The 18,815-nt window shown below is 44.6% G+C and overlaps 1 protein-coding gene across 2 annotated transcripts in view; it reads left to right on the top strand.

Annotated features, from left to right (window-relative positions):
• Positions 1–16,634, top strand: part of Frmd4b (FERM domain containing 4B) — a 191,707-nt gene extending 175,073 nt beyond the window's left edge. Inside the window, exons 18-24 of one of the 2 annotated variants that reach the window (XM_026788213.1) lie at positions 609–665; positions 2,593–2,740; positions 4,720–4,839; positions 6,569–7,380; positions 10,391–10,523; positions 13,838–13,929; positions 15,008–16,634. In XM_026788213.1, coding sequence (XP_026644014.1) covers positions 609–665; positions 2,593–2,740; positions 4,720–4,839; positions 6,569–7,380; positions 10,391–10,523; positions 13,838–13,929; positions 15,008–15,123 — 1,478 coding nt within the window. In that variant the 3' untranslated portion in view covers positions 15,124–16,634. The remainder of the gene's footprint in view (positions 1–608; positions 666–2,592; positions 2,741–4,719; positions 4,840–6,568; positions 7,381–10,390; positions 10,524–13,837; positions 13,930–15,007) is intronic. The other variant, XM_005364928.3, reaches the window with a different exon arrangement.
• The last annotated feature ends 2,181 nt before the right edge of the window (positions 16,635–18,815 follow it).

Here is an 18,815-nt window from a genome sequence, read left to right as displayed (position 1 = left end):
AGAGAGAGAGAGAGAGAGAGAAAGAGAGAGAGAGAGAGAGAGAGAGAGAGAGAGAGAGAGAGGAAAAGAAGGAGAAGGAAGAGGAGGAAGAGGAAATGAAGGAAGTAAGGGAAAAGAAAAAAAGAAATGTAGGTTGCCCTTCTCTCCTCAGACTCCACATCTATAGACACAGTCAGTCTCAGGTCAAAGTGTTTGAGGGAAAGTTGTCTTTGAACTAAGACATTATTTGATAAGTACTACAACATAACAACTATTTATATAGCACTCACACCATAGTAGGAATTGTGAGTGCTGGAGACAGTATTCACGGTGTCCAAGAGAACTTGGAACACCCTCAGATTTATTGGGGGGGGAGACCAGAAACCATTCTCCTCTGGATACCGAGGACTAACTAATCCATTATAACATCTGTACTATAGGCCAGATGATTTTATCTCCAGTAAAACGTAAGTGATTCCAACAACAGCTAATTATTCTTAATGCACTGTAATTGCTTACATTTAGCTAAATGAAAATAAAATGCACTTCATTGAAAATTGCCTTGCTGAACTCATTCTAATTGTATAAATGCACAATTATACTAAAGACGGCTATTTTTTCTTTCACAGAAGACATAATTCCATCAGAAAGTAGTTCTTTGTCCGACACCACCACCTATGATGATCGTAAGTGGCTCCTTTTTTCATTTAAAAATATTAGGTACTCTGAAGTGTGAAGATCATTTTTAAAATGATTTATTTTTATTTATTTGTGTGTATATGTGAGTGAGTGAGTAAGTACGTGTGTGTGTGTGTGTGTGTGTGTGCGCACGCGCGTGTGTGTCTGTGTATAGCACATGCTTGAGGGTACCCAAGGAGGCAGGATGCCCTGTGAGATTTTCTGACGTGGGGATGCTAGAAAGTGAGCTCAGGTCATCTGCAAGAGCAGGGCCTTGTCTCTTGTACTTAAGATAATTTTTTAATTTAAATAAACGTGGATATAAGATGCAGCTTAGTTGGTAGAATACCTCACATGCATGATGCTCTGGATTTGATTCCGGACACCAAATAATCCAGGTGTGATACTGCCTACTTATGGTACCAGTCCTTGGAAGGCAGAGGCAAGTCAGAAGTTCAAGGCTTTCCTTTGCTACATGATGAGTTCTAACCATAAGACCCTGTCTAACAAAGAGTAACAAAAAGAGCCAACTTGTTTCTCTTTGTGGAAACATAGAATAAACTAACTTTATTTTTACAAATGATTGAAGAGGGAGGTCTGTCATTGTCATCTACACAGGCTAATATATTAAAACAGCTCGTGTGACATTTGTGAGCAGAACTTTGCGTGTATAATCTGCGTTTACTTGTAACTCTCTGGTTATATACTGCTTATATCTCTGGATTCAAGTTACTGAAGTGAGTACCAATAAAAAAACAAACCTAAAAAAAAATATAGGACCACCCAGTCAGAAATCCATAGTTTGAGTAAGTCTGTCTGTAAAGATGTTAAAGTCTTTTTTTTTCAACTTTGTAAACAAATAAATAAATAAAATAAAGACTCAGAAGTATGTAAGTCACATGGTCCTTCACCTATCAATTTCCAGTGGTGACGTTTTGCATATCTGGAATCCAACATCAAACCAGGAAATTATGGTGTACACTTTGCATGCCACTGCTTTCTGGAGAAGTGGGGTTGATTTTGTTATATTTGGGAAGAAAGACATATTTTATGAGTTAGATTTCAAGTAACTTTTGTCCTTTTTATAAGTAAGCTATATATGTGACTGTGGCCAATATTAGTTCGGAGTATTTGGGGATGGAATGCTTTCATACCAAGGGGCTGAGTACTTCCTTGTAAGTCTTTACACACAGTCAGCTCAATGGCTATCTGATATGATCTGAAGAATTCCAGGAAGCCACTGCCCTGCCCCTGTCCCCCACTGCTTTTTCGCTGAGTTTGATGGTCAATAAAATATAATCTCACTTCAGGATCCTTCCTTTAAGCTGCAATCCAATACACTTCCCACTGTATAGGTTGTACAGATCACTGGTGAACACACCACGTCTGCATCAGCATAGCCCATCCCTCAAAGGATAAGCCCGGGGCCTCAGAGCCCTGCTGTCTTTAAGGGGAAACAAAATCCTCTCTCTCTCTTTTTTTTCCTTTTGTTCTTTACAGACAGGGTTTCACTATATAACTCTGGCTAGTCTGGAATTCACTATGTAGACTAGGCTAGCTTCAAACTCATAGAAATCTGCCTGTCCCTACCTCCCAAGTGCTGGGCTTACAGGTGTGCTCCACCAGACCTGGAAAATAGCAGACTTCCTTTAATAAAAGCTTTTGAAAGTGACATTGTCACCCATTGTGGTTTTCTTACTCAGAGTGGTCCCTGTGAATTGAGAAAACTTGGTTTGGACTGCGGTATTTCTATTTTTCTAACTCATCATTATAAAAACTTTGCAAGAAATGTGCATGCCTACTATACATTCCTACAAATATGGTCTTGAGAAGGAGTGTTGTTCATCTGGTTTGCCAATTTCTTTGTGAAAGATTGACAAGCTGTTCAATTACTGATTTGATCATCTTTATTATTTTCTTTTCAACTCACTTTAGCCAATGACTCCTTTACTCTGGCTGGGCAGCGACCAAGTTCAGTACCTCATTCTCCAAGAATTCTACCCCCCAAGTCTCTCGGTATTGAGCGAATCCACTTCAGAAAATCCTCCATCAATGACCAGTTGGTGGACACCAGGCAGTCGAGGTGAGCCGTTCTCATTGTAAGATCGATGCCTTGAAACCAAGAAGTCTCTTCTCTGAAACAGTGACACATTTTCCTTGCTCTTTACTTATCCTTCTGGAAGATGTTCTATTAGGTAACTGAGGCGGGGCCACTACCGCAGAGGTTTGTTGTTGAAAGTGAGCGGGAGTTTTCTGAAGAGGGCTTTTGAAAAGGCCCTTGGCTCTTTTCTTATTACAGTCTGTGTGATTTAGATCTAGTTAAAAGGGCTCTAATGATCTAGATTAGGGAGTGATATTAAAATGAAATAAGCAACTTATGAAAAAGCTGTGGCTTCAAGAGGTTGAGGTCATGATCACCTGACCCCTTCCTTTTGGGTCTGTGGTTAGGGGAGCACCGTGGTGGGGAGCATGTGGTAGAACAAACAAAGTACTCTCCTTGGGGTAACTGAGAATCAGAGAGAGACAGGAATTAGCTGACTTCAATTTCCCCTTCCAGGGGCTGCCCCCGATGGCCTAACTTCATCCCGCTTGTCCTGCCCCTCAAAGTTTCCATCACTTTATAGTAACCTCAAAAGTTCCGAGCCAAGTTTTCAGTCCGTGAACTTTTGTGAGACTTTCAGGTCAAGTTCTATCAGGCCTAGGATTCTATAGTTTAATTGTATAACTTTGACTCTAAAGATGCCCCTTAGGCAGCTATGTTCCTAGCATTCTGGGAAATAGAAAAACATGATTTAAAGATGATACGCTTTAGTCAAGTACCTATGGCTAACAGCCATGGGCCACATCAACTCAGCCACTATGAGCTGACTTTTTAAGAAATTATTCCAAAGAAATTGGAGGGAACAGGTCGAAAGCAATAATATTTGGTGGTGTCTGAAAATGACATTAAGTTTTGTTGGAGCACAGTCGTGCCTACTCTCTTCTATACTGTGTGTGTGTGTGTCAAACCCCAAATATTTCTGAGTAGACTTGAGGGAAGGGCTGCTGAGTCTCACGGCAGTTGCTTTCAGTCTATCCTACTTCTTATTGCCTGTGTGTGTGACTCAAGACAGTCAGGCCACACGTGCTTCTGCTAAGTCATCCAGGACCCCTCAGGATGCTCACCTCCGGAGATTCCCCTCAGGATGCTCACCTCCGGAGATTCCTCTCAGGATGCTCACCTCCAGAGATTCCCCCCTCAGGATGCTCACCTCCAGAGATTCTCCTCAGGATGCTCACCTCCAGAGACCCCCCCTCAGGATGCTCACCTCCAGAGATTCCCCTCAGGATGATCACCTCCAGAGATTCCCCTCAGGATGATCACCTCCAGAGACCCCCCCTCAGGATGCTCACCTCCAGAGATTCCCCTCAGGATGATCACCTCCAAGAGACTTGCTCCCCTCAGGATGCTCACCTTCAGAGATTCCCCCCTCAGGATGCTCACCTCCAGAGATTCCCCCCTCAGGATGCTTACCTCCAGAGACTCGTTCCCCCTCAGGATGCTCACCTCCAGAGACTCGTCCCCCCTCAGGATGCTCACCGCCAGAGACTCGTCTCCCCTCAGGATGCTCACCGCCAGAGACTCGTCCCCCCTCAGGATGCTCACCTCCAGAGATTCCCCCCCAGGATGCTCACCTCCAGAGACTCATCCCCCCTCAGGATGCTCACCTCCAGAGATTCCCCCCCTCAAGATGCTCACCTCCAGAGATCCCCCCCCCAGGATGCTCACCTCCAGAGATTCCCCCCTCAGGATGCTCACCTCCAGAGACTTGTTCCCCCTCAGGATGCTCACCTCCAGAGATTCCCCCCCAGGATGCTCACCTCCAGAGACTCGCCCCCCCTCTCAGGATGCTCACCTCCAGAGATTCTCCCCCCCAGGATGCTCACCCCCAGAGACTCGCGCCCCCATCCTTCTCTCATGCTCTCTTTCCATTACTTCCCAGTAAGTTTCACATCAATGTGTAACAAGTTTGCCAGGAACACCAAGAGGTTGACCATTTCTTCAATTCCTTTTCATTGCAGAGAAATGCTGTCCACCCACAGCAGCCCTTACAAAACACTGGAGCGGCGGCCCCAAGGAGGACGGAGCATGCCCACCACGCCCGTCCTGACTCGGAATGCCTACAGCAGCAGCCACCTGGAGTAAGAACCTCATTTCTACTGCCTCAGCTCCGCCACTGTTGGCCAGAGTGCTTGCCTTGCTTTGGCTGCACTTTTCAATCTTTTAAAGTGACTTTCCACTCGTTGGTAGCCCTGGCGCACACTAGCCCATTTCCCGCTAACTTATAATTTCTAATTTGTGAGTCAACACCATGTACTTGGTTTCTCCAGGCATATATTGGATTTTTAGTACTTTAATTTCCTCAACTAGATATTACAATTCATAATTCATTGACAAGGGTGAGAATAACTGCGGGGGAGCTTTGAAGTATTGGCAGAGTTCTATGATAAATGTTTTATCTTCCTTTATTTTTTTAAAGATCCTATTTGTTTAGCAACACCATTTTCTATAGTCCAGGTTGACTCACTATGTAGCCAAGAATGAGCTTCAAGTCCTCATCCTCCTGCTTCCACCACCTACCTCAGCACTGGACTACAGACGTACACACTACACCTGGCTTATGTGACACCAAGATCCAAAACCAGGGCTTGATACATGCTAGGCCAGCACTGCCAACTGAGCTATAGCCTCAGCCCCATAAAGGCTTTACCCTTGCTATTTTAGTTAGTACCCACAGCAAGCAAATATATGAAGAGGATACTAGGTATCATTTTCATCTCATTTTACAAACCCAGAAGCAAAACTGAGAGAAGTTAAGTATCTTGCCCTAACTCTTAGAGCTGGTGAATAGCCAGCCAAACTGTGACTCAACACCAGTATCTCTGGTTTAGGCCCAGACTCCACTCCACCTTGCTTCTCTTTTATTCTTATGTAAACTAACGTTATGTGAGAAGAGAGGAGCCTCCAAAGACCAATTGGAGGACAGCTTTAATTCAGAGTGCATATCATTATATACATACAAATGCATGCATACATACATATACGTATATATGTGTATATACACGTATATGTGTATGTATATAAATGTATATATGCATATACACATATATATACGTATATGTGTGTATATATATCTTCAAGGAAGGATTTGGCTTGCACAATACCAGAACCTATTCTACCTATTCTTCCCATAGAAAAGACCATGATAAGAACTTATTAATGAACCAGTGTGTGATGTGAGCAGGTGGACTCTGTTGTGTAGTCACACTTGGAAACCTGAAAGTTCAATTGAATTTGGAAGTTACGAACCCATTCAGCGTGTTCTTTCCTCTGTGCCGCATGTGTTCCTATATGTGCGTGTGTGTGGGTGCTCACATACATGATTGTACATGTATATAGAGACCAGAGGTCAACGCGGGCCACTTTCCTCAATCATTCTCCACCTCTCCCCACCCCACCCCAGACAGGGTTTCCCTTTGGTACATCTCTGGTTGTCCTACAACTCACTTTGTAGACCGGGTCGGCCCCAAACTCACAGAGATCTGCCTGGCTTTGCCTCTCGGGTGCTGGGATTAGAGGTGTGAGCCACCACTGTTCCACCACCTTATTTTTTGAGATCAGGTCTCCAGTTAAACCTTAAACTCACCTATTTGGCTAGACTCAAGCTTCAGGGACCTGCCTGGCAGCCCCTCCCCAAGCATGGAGATTGCAGGAACCGTGTGTGTCTTTTCTACATGGGTTCTGCAGCATTAAACTCAAGTTTTCATGCTCACACAGCAAGCGCTGTGCTACAGAGCCTTCTCACAGCCCTCAGCGTTCTTTTGGCTTCCTTGGGTCCTGTTTTTCTCATTTCCTCTCCTCTTCCTTCAGACCCGACTCTTCATCTCAGCACTGCCGCCAGCGGAGCGGAAGCCTGGAGTCCCAGTCCCACCTGCTCTGTGAGATGGACAACGACAAGCCATTTTTCACCCTCTCCAAATCCCAAAGAAGCAGTAGCACCGAGATCCTCGATGACGGGTCTTCCTACACAAGCCAGTCAAGCTCCGAGTACTACTGTGTGACGCCTGCTTCTGGCCCTTACTACACCACCCAGACGCTGGACACCCGCGCCAGGGGTAGGAGAAGGTCCAAGAAGCAGCATGTGTCTACTTCCAATTCAGGAAGCATGCCCAACCTAGCACAGAAGGAGACCTTGAGGAACGGTGTCTACTCAAAGGGTCAGGACCCACCTTCTGGTTACTACATCACCGGATATGCACCGTATGCGGAGTGTGACCTGTATTATAGCGGTGGCTATATCTATGAGAATGACACTGAGGGACAGTACAGTGTCAACCCTTCTTACCGGTCCTCAGCTCACTATGGATACGACCGCCAGCGGGACTACAACAGCAGGTCTTTCCATGAAGACGAGGTGGACCGCGTGCCCCATAACCCTTATGCAACTCTCCGGCTGCCGAGGAAGGCTGCCGTGAAATCTGAGCACATCACCAAAAACATCCACAAGGCCTTAGTTGCTGAGCATCTGCGTGGCTGGTACCAGAGGGCTTCTGGGCAAAAGGATCAGGGACACAGCCCACAGTCTAGCTTTGACTCAGACAGGGGCTCACAGAGGTGCTTGGGATTTCCGGGACTGCAGGTGCCCTGTTCTCCGAGCAGTCGAGCGTCTTCCTACTCTTCAGGTAAGATGGCTGGGAAGCACATCACCCTTGGGTCACCATCTATCATACTCCCACAACACGCCTGTCCAGGGTCATGAAATTGGTCCCCAAGGTCATTAAGAGTGACAGTCATTCAGCGGACCCAGAGTTTGAACTTCCAACTTGGACAGCGCTCTGCAGTCCTTCACAGAGCGAAAGAGCCTGGTGGAGCCATTTGTAGATTCAGGCCTGCTGAGTACCTAGTCTGTGCTGTCCTGTGGTGGTGCTTTCACCAGCCTTCTGTCATCTGGGTCTTAGGCTGATAGCCACATCTCTCCAATGTGGTCTCATCGTTGGGGGTTGACATTTTGAAAGAAACACACGAGCTGAGCAGAAGGCATTAAGGATCATGCCTCCCTTCTCGTTGGCCACCAAGATGTGATCAGTTCCAAGACTGATTGATTATTCACGTAACTGCCTGCCTGCATAAGGTTTACAGTAATTCTGATAGACTCTGGTATTTGTGACGTATTTTTCTACATGCTTTCTTTATCTTATCTCAGTCTGTATTAAGTGCTACTGAATTGCTAATGTGAGGAATTTGAGGGACCAGGCACTTGCCTGGAGTGCTTGAAAATCTGATTCTACGTCTACCATCATTACCAAACAACTCCAGGAATCGTTGTAGATAATTTTCGATTATCAGAAGTGTCCCCTTTCTAACCTTTATGTAGGGTCTGGCGGCTCCCTCTGCTCACATTCCTGCCGTTCCTGCCGCACACCCTAACCTGGACTAGGTAACAGCAGAGAAGTAGGAGCCGAAGGGAGGTCTGCCTGCCTCAGTGAGAGTGCAGGACTGAAGCCATGTCTGGCCGCCATGAGCTCAGGGTCTCGTCAGCAGACGAAGGGATGTATGAAAATTAAGTCAGCTTCAGATCTGAAGAAATGAATTGATTCACAGAAACCTGGGCCCTGGGTTTTGCTGCCTCCCTTAAGCACACGTGGGGATTTCCGAGCCTGTGGAGAGCAGTTAGGGTGAATTGTACCGTTGAGATTCCTGAATTTGCTGACAAAAACATTGCCATGGAGACTTTGTTTGGGTTCCATTTTGTTCCTATCTCTAGGACTTTGGACTTCGGCTAGGACTATGCGAACGCATCTAACACCCAAAAGAGGCTCCTATCATTATTTCTTGTGGTTTATAGCCCTGACCTAGAAGATGTCTGGCTTATTCTTAAGGTTCAGGGTGCAGCACGAAAGGCTTTCCCAGTTCACACCTGGACAGAGTTCCACAAGAATAAAGGCAAACAAGGGGTCTGGAAATTCTTGGGGGTGGCTTTTGGTGCACAAGGCTGAGGGAACACCCAGGGGAAACGGGTGTGATTCAGAACCCTGTCTCGGCTCTTGGCTTTGTATCTAGGGCAGGGGTGAAAATGGAGTGACTACTTCCTGGGTCTGACCTGGTGTCCCACCAAGAGCATTCCTCCTCCCCTTAAGCTCCCCTTGGCGGTTTCAGATAGGATCTTACAGTGTGTCCTGGGCTGGCCTCAAACTCGCAGGGCCTCTCCCAATCCTGCCCCACCACACCTGGCTGAGCAGCGCATCCTTTAAATGGATGAAACCAAGGCTCCCTGAAATCCCTTCTGGAATGTTCCTCATTCCTCCCTCACTTTACAGCTTTAGAGATGGAGTTCTACAGGCACACCTCATTCACACGGAGAGCTGCACTTCCTGTTTCTGGTTAAGTCAGATTTCGTACCACCCGAAGGCTTCGTGTGACTCAGCTTCGGGAGTGACGGTAGCCACCTTGACTTGGCAGCTCTCTGTGCCAGGGTGCTCTCCCCTTGAGTATGAGTAGCAGTGACTGCTGTTAGCTGGGTTTGTTATCATCCTTATCTTACAGTTGCCGTGACTCTGGTTTAGTGTTTGAATGACCCTGCCAATCCTCTTGGCTGGCAGGTAACAAAGTAAGGGGCTTCTGTTCCAGCTCAAACAGTATGACCCCAAGGCCTCAGTCTTGGAAACCCACCACAAGAATCCTACATCTGTTAGTGAAAATTACATGGTACTATAAGTTGCTGTATTCCGAAGTGTGTCTGTCTGTGGTGACTGCCGAGTGGCTGGTGGGTGTGGAAAAAGGTCAGTAGCCAGGAAGAGAACATGGCGAACAGGAAGAACCATGACCGGGCCTGTGTGTGAGAGACTTGGATATGCACAGGAATGTAGAGCCACGCGCGTAGCCCAGGTGTGATGCAGGACTGGTTTTACAGAGAGGGCAGCAGAAACCAGTGGCAGGCCTTCAATCCGGTTCGGCTTCAGAATGATGCCCATGTCCTCCCCTGGTTCCCAACTAGTCTCTTTTACAAACTGGCCTCTTCCTCCTTTTGCTAGCTTCTGTCCCCACCCCCATTGTTTTTGATTCAACAACAGAAAATGTCCTGTCTTGCCAGTGGCCCTGTGTTGCCTTTGGCAGTCAAGTCTCAACAAGTCACCGGGCTGGATGTTTTTCCTCCACAGACTCTAGGTACTCTCAGGTACCATCTCAGAGCTGAAGGCCCCAGGGCGACCTTCTCTCCCTTCATGAGACTCCTCTCCCTTTTCTTCTGGGCTACTTAGAAATATGCGTAATTGAAAATGTTTCGTCCTCCCTTCAGAATGCTATTAATAATAAATTATCAGGTTGTGAGTCTGTCTTCTTCACTAGGTTGAAGATGTTCATAGTTACCTTTAGTCCTGTTGCTGTGGCCACACAGAACATATTTATGTCATTATCCTCTCCACAGGGACGGAAACTGAACCTTGAAAAGAATAAGCTATCAGCTCAGGGTCGCTCAGTCACTAAGCCAACAAACTGACTGCAAATTCTGGCTCAAATATGGGGTTCTATCTTGGTGGTAGATGGCCTGTACCCATCCCCAGCACTGGCAAATCCAAAACCAAACCTAGGCCTTTCATTTCTCTGCTCTCCACACACTTGACTGTGAGGCAACCTGAAGAGATTGGCTTGAAGTAGTTCAACTAATGTGCTCCCCCTTCCCATTCTTTTTCCTAGTGTCTTCTACAAATGCTTCCGGGAACTGGAGGACCCAGGTAACCGTGGGGCTATCGGAATACGAAAATCCAGTGCATTCTCCCTACACCAGCTACTACGGCAGCATCTACAATCCCTTGCCCTCTCCAAGCAGGTAAGGAAGTCCTGAGCAGATTCTAGAAGCTTGGCCCCCTCCTAAGGTTACCTGGCTCCTACATTGAAGTCTCAGTGTGACGAGATATAACACGGGGTTTGTGGCTGAACCCAACTGCCACCTCATTCCGTAAATAATGTCTGACTGGAAAATGGCCATACTCGTTAGTTTACTGTGTCTGTGCTCGCACTCTGAGAACAAAGCTAAGTGCCTTTGACACACAGCACATGGCCAGCAAAGCCGGAAAATGCAACCGGACTTTTGAAGCTTTCTGAGCTCCCTCGAGCACATCCAAAGTCAGCCCTGTCTTTACAGCTGTGCGCATGAAAACCTCAGTCCACAGCTGGACTGTTCTCTTTCTTCCATTGTAAGGGTGTATTTAAAACTGTAATTGTGTATAAGTCTCCTCTGGAAGAGAGAGGTATTTTCTGCAGGGAAAATACCTCTCCCCCAGTAAAGCTCTTTGTACCAGAGTCCAGCCAGCAGTTGGTCGGTTAGATGTCCCCACTTGCTATCTTTTTGTGTTCGCTAAGACGCGTTGGACACCGCCATCTGTCCTGCTTGTCTGCTCCAGCAGGTCTCTGTAAACAGTAAAAGGAGTACATATGTGCAAGGCGGCACAGTGCGACCCTAAAGATTCACCAGCTTCTCCCAGAATGAGAGAGTAACTCCCCTGGCCCAGACTGATAGGCAAGTGGATGGAGCAAATGATTAGCATATCATCTCAGGCCCACTAAAATGCATCAAAGAGATTAGCCTAAAACTTAACAAGGGCCCTCCCCAAAATCACAGACTTAGAACTCTCACGGTTTTTAATTCTTCTGCGGAGGAGGAACTAGTTTCATTCCTTTCTTTTACACCAACAGTGCCGTGAAGACAAGCACTTTCTCGGTACTTTTTGGTTGTTGTCGAGAATTTGATCTTGTTGTTTAAGTCCCATTGACACTTCCAGTGAAGGAAACTTAGAAAGACCACAGCTTGCACGGTGTCTGTGCTAGTGAATTGGGCAGGTTAGCAGCTGCCTGCAGAGCCAGTTGGCGGTCCAGGCTAATTGGAAGTATTTGGTCCCCCAATCCTTGTTTTTCTTCCCCACATTCCACCAGAGTTTTTCTTGGCTTGAAATATTAAGCCAATTGTCTCAGCTCAACAAAGGGTGTGCTCAAAATAGATTTGGTGGAACTGTACTTCGCAGGATGTCAGAGGGCTGGGACTTGTCTAAATCATGCTTGAGAATGAGTTTGCAGCAGGAACCATAACGAGCAGACCCAAGTTTGAGCATAACTCTTTCAACAGAGCTCTCAGCACCTTGGCTAGATTTGCTGATGCTTTTCGTGTTTGAACGGTGATTCTTTCCTTTTCGCTGAGTCAGTGCACAAAACAGTTCTCTTATCATTATCTCTGCCTTCATTGATTCCAGGAGCTGCTAAACACTCTGAGAAGAAAATCTATTTTCTCCAAGTCTGCCTATATATTTCAGTCAGAGCAGGCTAGGGTCAGAGGGGACCCAGTGTGCAGGAAATTGGAAGCTATTTAAAGTTCCACTGTGCAAACTCACGTCACTCACTGTGGAGAAAACATGGAGAGTTACAAAGGACTAGCAAAGATAACAATGGCGCCTTAATTCCACCAACCAGAGACAGTGTTATCAACATTTGACACGTTTCTTTATGACCCTCTGTCCTTTAGAACATGACCATAATGATACGGTGAATACAGTTTTGCATCTTATACTGTGTATTAAATTATACATCTCATTTAAAAATTTAATATCTTAAGCCAGGCGGTGGTGGCGCACGCCTTTAATCCCAGCACTCGGGAGGCAGAGGCAGGCGGATCTCTGTGAGTTCGAGACCAGCCTGGTCTACAGAGCTAGTTCCAGGACAGGCTCCAAAACCACAGAGAAACCCTGTCTCAAAAAAAAAAAAAAAATTTAATATCTTAAAAATTCAATCCTATGTTGTTAAACTTTTTGTTGGTTTGTTTGTTTTGATTTTTCAAGAAAAAGTTTCTCTGTGTAGCCCTGGTTGTCCTGGAACTTACTATGTAGACCAGGCTAGCCTCAAACTCAGAGATCTACCTGTCTCTGCCTCCTTAGTTCTGGGATTAAAGGTGTGCACCACCTTTTATGTGACTATAGTTAAACATTTTTAAATGATTTATTTATTTTTATTTAATGTGCACTGGTGTTTTGCTCATATATACTCTGTATGAGGGTGCTGGATCCCTGAAACAGACAGTTGTGAGCCACCATGTGGGTGCTGGGAATTGAACCCAGGTCCTCTGGAAGAGCAGCCAGTTCTTTTTAGCCACTGAGCCATCTCTCCAACATTTTAAGCCTTACATATATAACTAAGTATTAAATACATGATGCTTTATATAAAAGCTCCATAGTTGAACATTATGACCCTTCGTATTAGTAGTGATATTAATGTATCCTGTGTGCTATGTTTGCCTGCATTTCAGATCACATCCTCTGTCTTCGTCCCCAAACTAGGGTTAATACTTAAAACTGACAAGTGTGATCTTTAAGAATGGGCAACACTGATGCCCCAAAGATCACAGAAGTACATACCTGTCTTGTGCAGGATTTTTAAAACTATGATACAATCTGATCACTTTAATTTAATTTACTAACAAGCCAAATACAGCAATAACCACTGATAAAACTTCAGAAATTTGCCTTAAGAATGCATGATGCATTTTTATGGAAACGTGTTTTTAAAGCTGCCATGGTGATTCATTCTCTTGGGAGGCGAAGGCAAGAGGATTGCTGTAAACTTGTGGGCAGCCGGGACTACATAATGACCTTAAGGTCCATCTGAGCTATAATGTGAGACCCTGTCTCAAAAAACAAAGCAAGCCAACCAACAGAAAGCATCATTTTTAAAATCAGAGACAGAATACATACACATGTGAAAATGTTACAGTGAACCTTATTTTGTTCAATTAATACATTAGTTATGCTAATAAAAGTAAGAGATGAAATAAATTTCATGATGCAGAAGAAAAACTCCAGATTGTCCACACTAAAGTCTTAAAAGGCTCAGCAACATATGAGCGGGTTTATATTTTTTTTTAATAAGCTGTATGTTATTTATAGAAAGCTAGGAGTTTTTATTGGCGACTTTTCCCTAGTATGGTTTGGCAAACCTGGCACTGGTGAACTCCCCAAAGCAGACAGGCAGGAGTCTCTGTGCTAGGAGTGTCTCAGAGGGGGCAGATTTGTGCTCTCTGCGGTTTTCAGATGAACTTGTTTCCTTTCACTTCCTGTTTCCTCGTCCTTTCCTTTTCCTGTCTAACTTTCCCCTCACTAGGCACAAGCGAGGCCCTCTGTCGCAGAGGATGGCTGTGACTCCAGAGGCGAGCTCAGTATTAAGCTCTGTCTTGCTCAGTGTAGCCAGCGGGAGTAAGTACAGCGCTCCACTCTGCCTGCTGCTTCTGGACAGCAGGATTTTTGCCCTTCCTGGCTGCCGTGTGAGGTTGTAAAATCTGACTTTGCTTTGACGTTCCCTGAAAAGACTAAAATCCTGAATTTTTATAGTATCTTTGCCCAAAGCTCTCTTTCCAAAGTTTTTTTTTTTTTTCTTTTCTCAGCTTTACTAAAAGACTTTGGAATTGCAAACACAAGTCTACTAACTATCTAACCTCTTTTAACCTACTGTTGAAGAAAGTGGTTTGCTTAACTGGACCGTTTGTATAACAGGCTGTGCTTGTTTGACTACACTATCCAAATATGTCTGTTTCTACTATTTTTTTTTTCTGGCAGTGTTGAGACCACAATGCCTATATGATGTCATTTCCTGGGTCCCTGACAATTTATATTTGGCCCATAAACCCTCAGGATATGACGTAGATCTCTAGGTATCCCTACTAACTTTAAGTATTTTTCTTGAACCTGAGAAAAACATGAAATTTATTCTCTTAATTTGAAGAGTTGTCAAAACATGCTTTTTTAAAAAATTAAAATATGATTTGTTAACAAATTAAGAAGCAAGCATGTGTCAAAGATTCACTTTTGCATCATTATTAATAAGGGAACTAGTTGTGCTGTTTCAAGGGAATTCAAAACAATATACGAGAGTGAGCGCTGGGATGAGATTATCAAATTACACACCAAACCAGTGTCAAACGGGGCAATAAACTGGAGCCCATAATATTCTTTGCTGCAAAGAATACATTTGTATTTCTTCCTGACAAACACCTTTAAGTTAACATGTAACTTGATACCTTCTGGGCCCTAATCAGTAGTAAATGGAAAGTAAACAAAGGTAGAACTCTCCCAAGAGTTCAGCAATCTGTCCTGAGTCTGTCAGACAATGATCCACTGTGTGGTGAAGAGAGTGTATGCTCTTTGCCTCCTGCGCTAGGTTCTGGAAACTTTTGTCCTAACAGTGCTTCCCTCTAACCCGTTGAACCTGTTGGAGTCTTTGTACTGAGCGAGGAAAACAGATTCAGGTAGTAACTTTCCCGGTTCTCTTTACCAGGCAGTATGCAGAGACCACTCCGCTGGACGGTACAGATGGAAACCAGCTGGAGGACAACCTGGAGAGTAGCGAGCAGAGACTCTTTTGGCACGAAGACTCCAAGCCTGGAACATTAGTCTGAATGCAGCTGGACCTCCTGACCAAGCACTGCACGTTCTCACACTAGTGTGCCTTGCAAAATGTGTTCGTCTCCTAGAAGGCTTTAGAAACGAAAGGCGTCAAAGGGCAAAGAGAAGACTTGCGTGGTTTGGAAGTGAATCACCCATTTGGCCCCACAAAGCCCTGGAGGAAGACCTGCCTTTCAAACTCTAGGCACTAACCTCTCACTAAGTCTGGTCCCGTTGTGGGTTTGCTGTCAAGAGAATTGGCATGAAGCATTGTCCCACAGCGAGCTCTTAGGAAGGGAATAACAATTGTCAGAGGCAAGCCTTGAAACTGGGGACATGTTCAGGGAGTTTGTCCCATTGGAAAGGAGGATGGGAGATTTCAGAGCACAGTTCAGAATGCTGAGAGAGGGAGCCCGGAAGCTCCTAAGTCATGGCTCACCATTACAAGGCTTGAACTCGTGAGCTGACAGAAAACACACTGTTTCTACAAACAGATGATGATTTAGACAGTATTGGAAACTTACTTGAAGAGAAGCTAGATTTTCATGAAGTTCTGAATGAGTGTAAATGGTTTAAGATATTACAAAGTGACGTTCTTCATAAGCACCATAGTATGGACTAGTCATTCTGGTCGCTGTAGCATCCTGTCCCATAACTTGGTGGTAGCCAACTAGAGGAAGTGACTGGCCAGCCCTGCTTGGAGAACGTTCTTAAGGTACATATCACCAGTCCCTGGTGGGCTTCCCAACATGGACTGTGCAGACTGGTGACTCTCCACCTCGCCTGTCATTTGAAGTGGCGGCCTTGAGGTGGAAAGTTCATGAAACCAGAGTCTGGAAAGGGCTTTCAAGATGATAACGGAAGGGACCCCAGAGGACAAAGCCAACCCACATCCTCGTAGACGAATTGTGTGCCTTAAAGTGCTGAGCAGGAGAAAGCTGAACCTACGATCTGAACTCCAGAAGTAGATCTGAGTCACCCAGTGACGAAACAAGATGGGCAGAAAGGATTTTACTCCAAGCTGCAGGAGACTGAATCACGAGGCTTCAGCTACCTCCTAGGCTTTCTGGAGGAACTCATTATCTGCATTTGTTCTTCGTAGGAATTTGCTTGCTTGGAGGGCAGCCTTGATCTTTGTCTCTTTATTCGGCTCCGAAATCCCATGAAAGGTGCTTCCTTTTCCCTCCTTTTTATACGAGTTTCTTGTTCATATTGTGAATAGAGACGTTTCTCAACAACCTTTCTGGAACCTTTTTCTACTTGTATTCCAAAGCATGTAATATATACTTAAAAATGATTTGTTAAACCAGTCCTTAGTCATTTGTATCATTAGAAATGAAGTTCAGGAAAATTTTTGGAAAAAAAAAAAGACACTAGTTAAAAAAATAATAACTTATTCCTTTTTGCATATTTGTATAGCCTTCTGGAGTTGGAAATAGCCTTTTGCATCTACTTTCACTGTTTTGACTTTTGGAGACCTATTATTTTTCTACATAGGTCAATAAACTGAAAGTGTGCTACTGAACATGCATTCGAGTGCTTGTGTTTATGTTTGGGGTACACAAGAGACAGTCTGAGGTGCTCCATTTCAAGAAGAAAATCAGACAAGACACAAACTCATTTACAATTACAATGTTTTTGTGATTCCAAGATACACTTTTTTATATACATACATCTGAAAATAGGGCTCATATCGTCATCATGTCCTAGTCGCATTGACTGTGGTTGGGTATTTGTTTTTGGTTTGGTTCGGTTTGGTTTTTCTGTCTTTCTTAGTGACACATAAAATATTGTTTTGTTCTGTTGTTTCAGTGTGAGGCGGGACCTAGGTCCTTGCATACCCTGGGCAGATTCTCTACCACTGCAGCAGACCCAGGCCCACTGCTGTGCCTCTCGATTCAGGGCCTTGGAATTGATCAAGCTTGGTAGATAATCACTTCACTGAGAATGATTGATGAGAATTTTTAGGTTTTTGGGTTTGAAAACACTAACTGATAGATAGTGAGTAATTTATCTTTATTTTAAAACCAAGTCTTTTAAATGGAAGAAAGCATTTCTGTCTCTATCGTCTTATCTTGTTTATTGGAAAGAGCAGGGGTGGACGTGAGATGCAGGGAGACTCAGATGAACATTCTGTGCATGTAGCCTACACGAAGATCCCCCTTTGCCGCTCCAAAAGCCGTGTGCTCAGAATCACAAGTATAACCTTCAAAGAGAAAACGGGGCTGGGCTTCTGCATCGGAGGAGACTTTGGAGAGAAGTGTCATAGCTCTGCCACAGGGTCGCATCTGCCCTTTGCAGAAACTGCTCACTAGAAAGCAAACACTAACCAAGGCAAATTTTCAACACGTAAACATTGTCTTTTTAGTATAAAAATATCCGTACTCACAGAAAGCAATTGAAACACAGGTAGCATAGGTAATCACGTCCTGCAAGTGTTGTTCCCCAGAATGCAATTGTTAGTCTGTTAGACATTAGTTTGGAGTTCTTCCTTCCTTTCTTTCTTTCTTTCTTTCTTTCTTTCTTTCTTTCTTTCTTCTGTTTTTTTTTTATTCTTGTTGTTTTGTTATTTCATTTTGTTTCATTTTTCGAGACAGGGCTTTTCTGTGCAACAGCTTTGGCTGTCTTGGAACTACCTTTGTAGACGAGGCTGGCCTCAAACTTGCCAAGATCTGCCTGCCTCTGCCTCCCCAGTGCTGGGATTAGAAGTGTGCACCACCACCATCTGGCTTCTTTCTTCTTTTAAGCAAAAAAAAAAAAAAAAAAAAAAAAACCTTTAAATTTTGCGTATGCGTGCCTCTGCATACATGTATTGCACAAGTGTGCAGATGCCCACAGAAGGTGTCAGATCCCCAGGAGCTGAAGTCACTAGCGGTGGTGAGTCCTCCCAGTGTGTGTGTGCTGGACGTGAACTCAGGTCCTGTGGAAGAGGAGCAAAGCACTCTGTGGTGGTTCAGATGAGAAATGTCCCCTCTAGGTGCATTTATTTGAACACTTGCTTCTCTGTTGGTAGTACTGTATGGGGAAATTATGGAACCTTTAGGGGGTGGAGCCTAGCTGGAGGAAGGAAGTCACTGGAGGAAGGATTTACCTCCTTCCTCCCTATTTATCTCCCTATCTCCTCTTCTTCCTCTCTTTGCTTCCTGTGTGTGGATGAAAATGTCACCAGCCCGCTTCCTGCTTCCGATGGTGTGCCTTGTCTCCCCAAGACATGGACTCCAGATCTGAAACTACAGGCTGAAATAACCCCTCTTGAAGTTTCTTTTGTTCATGATGCTTCATCACAGCCACAGAGTGTAAGCAACACACTCTTCAGTTGCTGAGATCTCTAGCAGTTCCCTTAGTTTGGAACTTTTTTCTATGCCTACATTTTCTTTTTAAATCTAGCATTGTATTACAAGTATCCCGTTCTATATTATTATGTGTGTATAACGTCCTAACTTATCTTGAGCCTCACTCCATATCAGTACATATTGATCTGCCCCACAAATATGTATATTTTGAGTTGGAGAGATGACGCAGTGGTTAAGAGCACTGTCTGCTCTTTTAAAGACCCACCTCGGTTCAATTCCCAGCATCTACATAGCAGCTCACAACCATCTGTAACTCCAGTCCCAGGAGATCCAGCACCTTCTTCTGGCTTGTATATGCACAAGGCACATACATACATACAGCCCTATATACATAAAAAATAAGCAAAT

This window comes from Microtus ochrogaster, unplaced genomic scaffold (genome assembly GCF_000317375.1).
Source record: "Microtus ochrogaster isolate Prairie Vole_2 unplaced genomic scaffold, MicOch1.0 UNK1, whole genome shotgun sequence".
Taxonomy (NCBI): domain Eukaryota; kingdom Metazoa; phylum Chordata; class Mammalia; order Rodentia; family Cricetidae; genus Microtus; species Microtus ochrogaster.
This window is presented reverse-complemented; position numbering and strand designations above follow the sequence as displayed.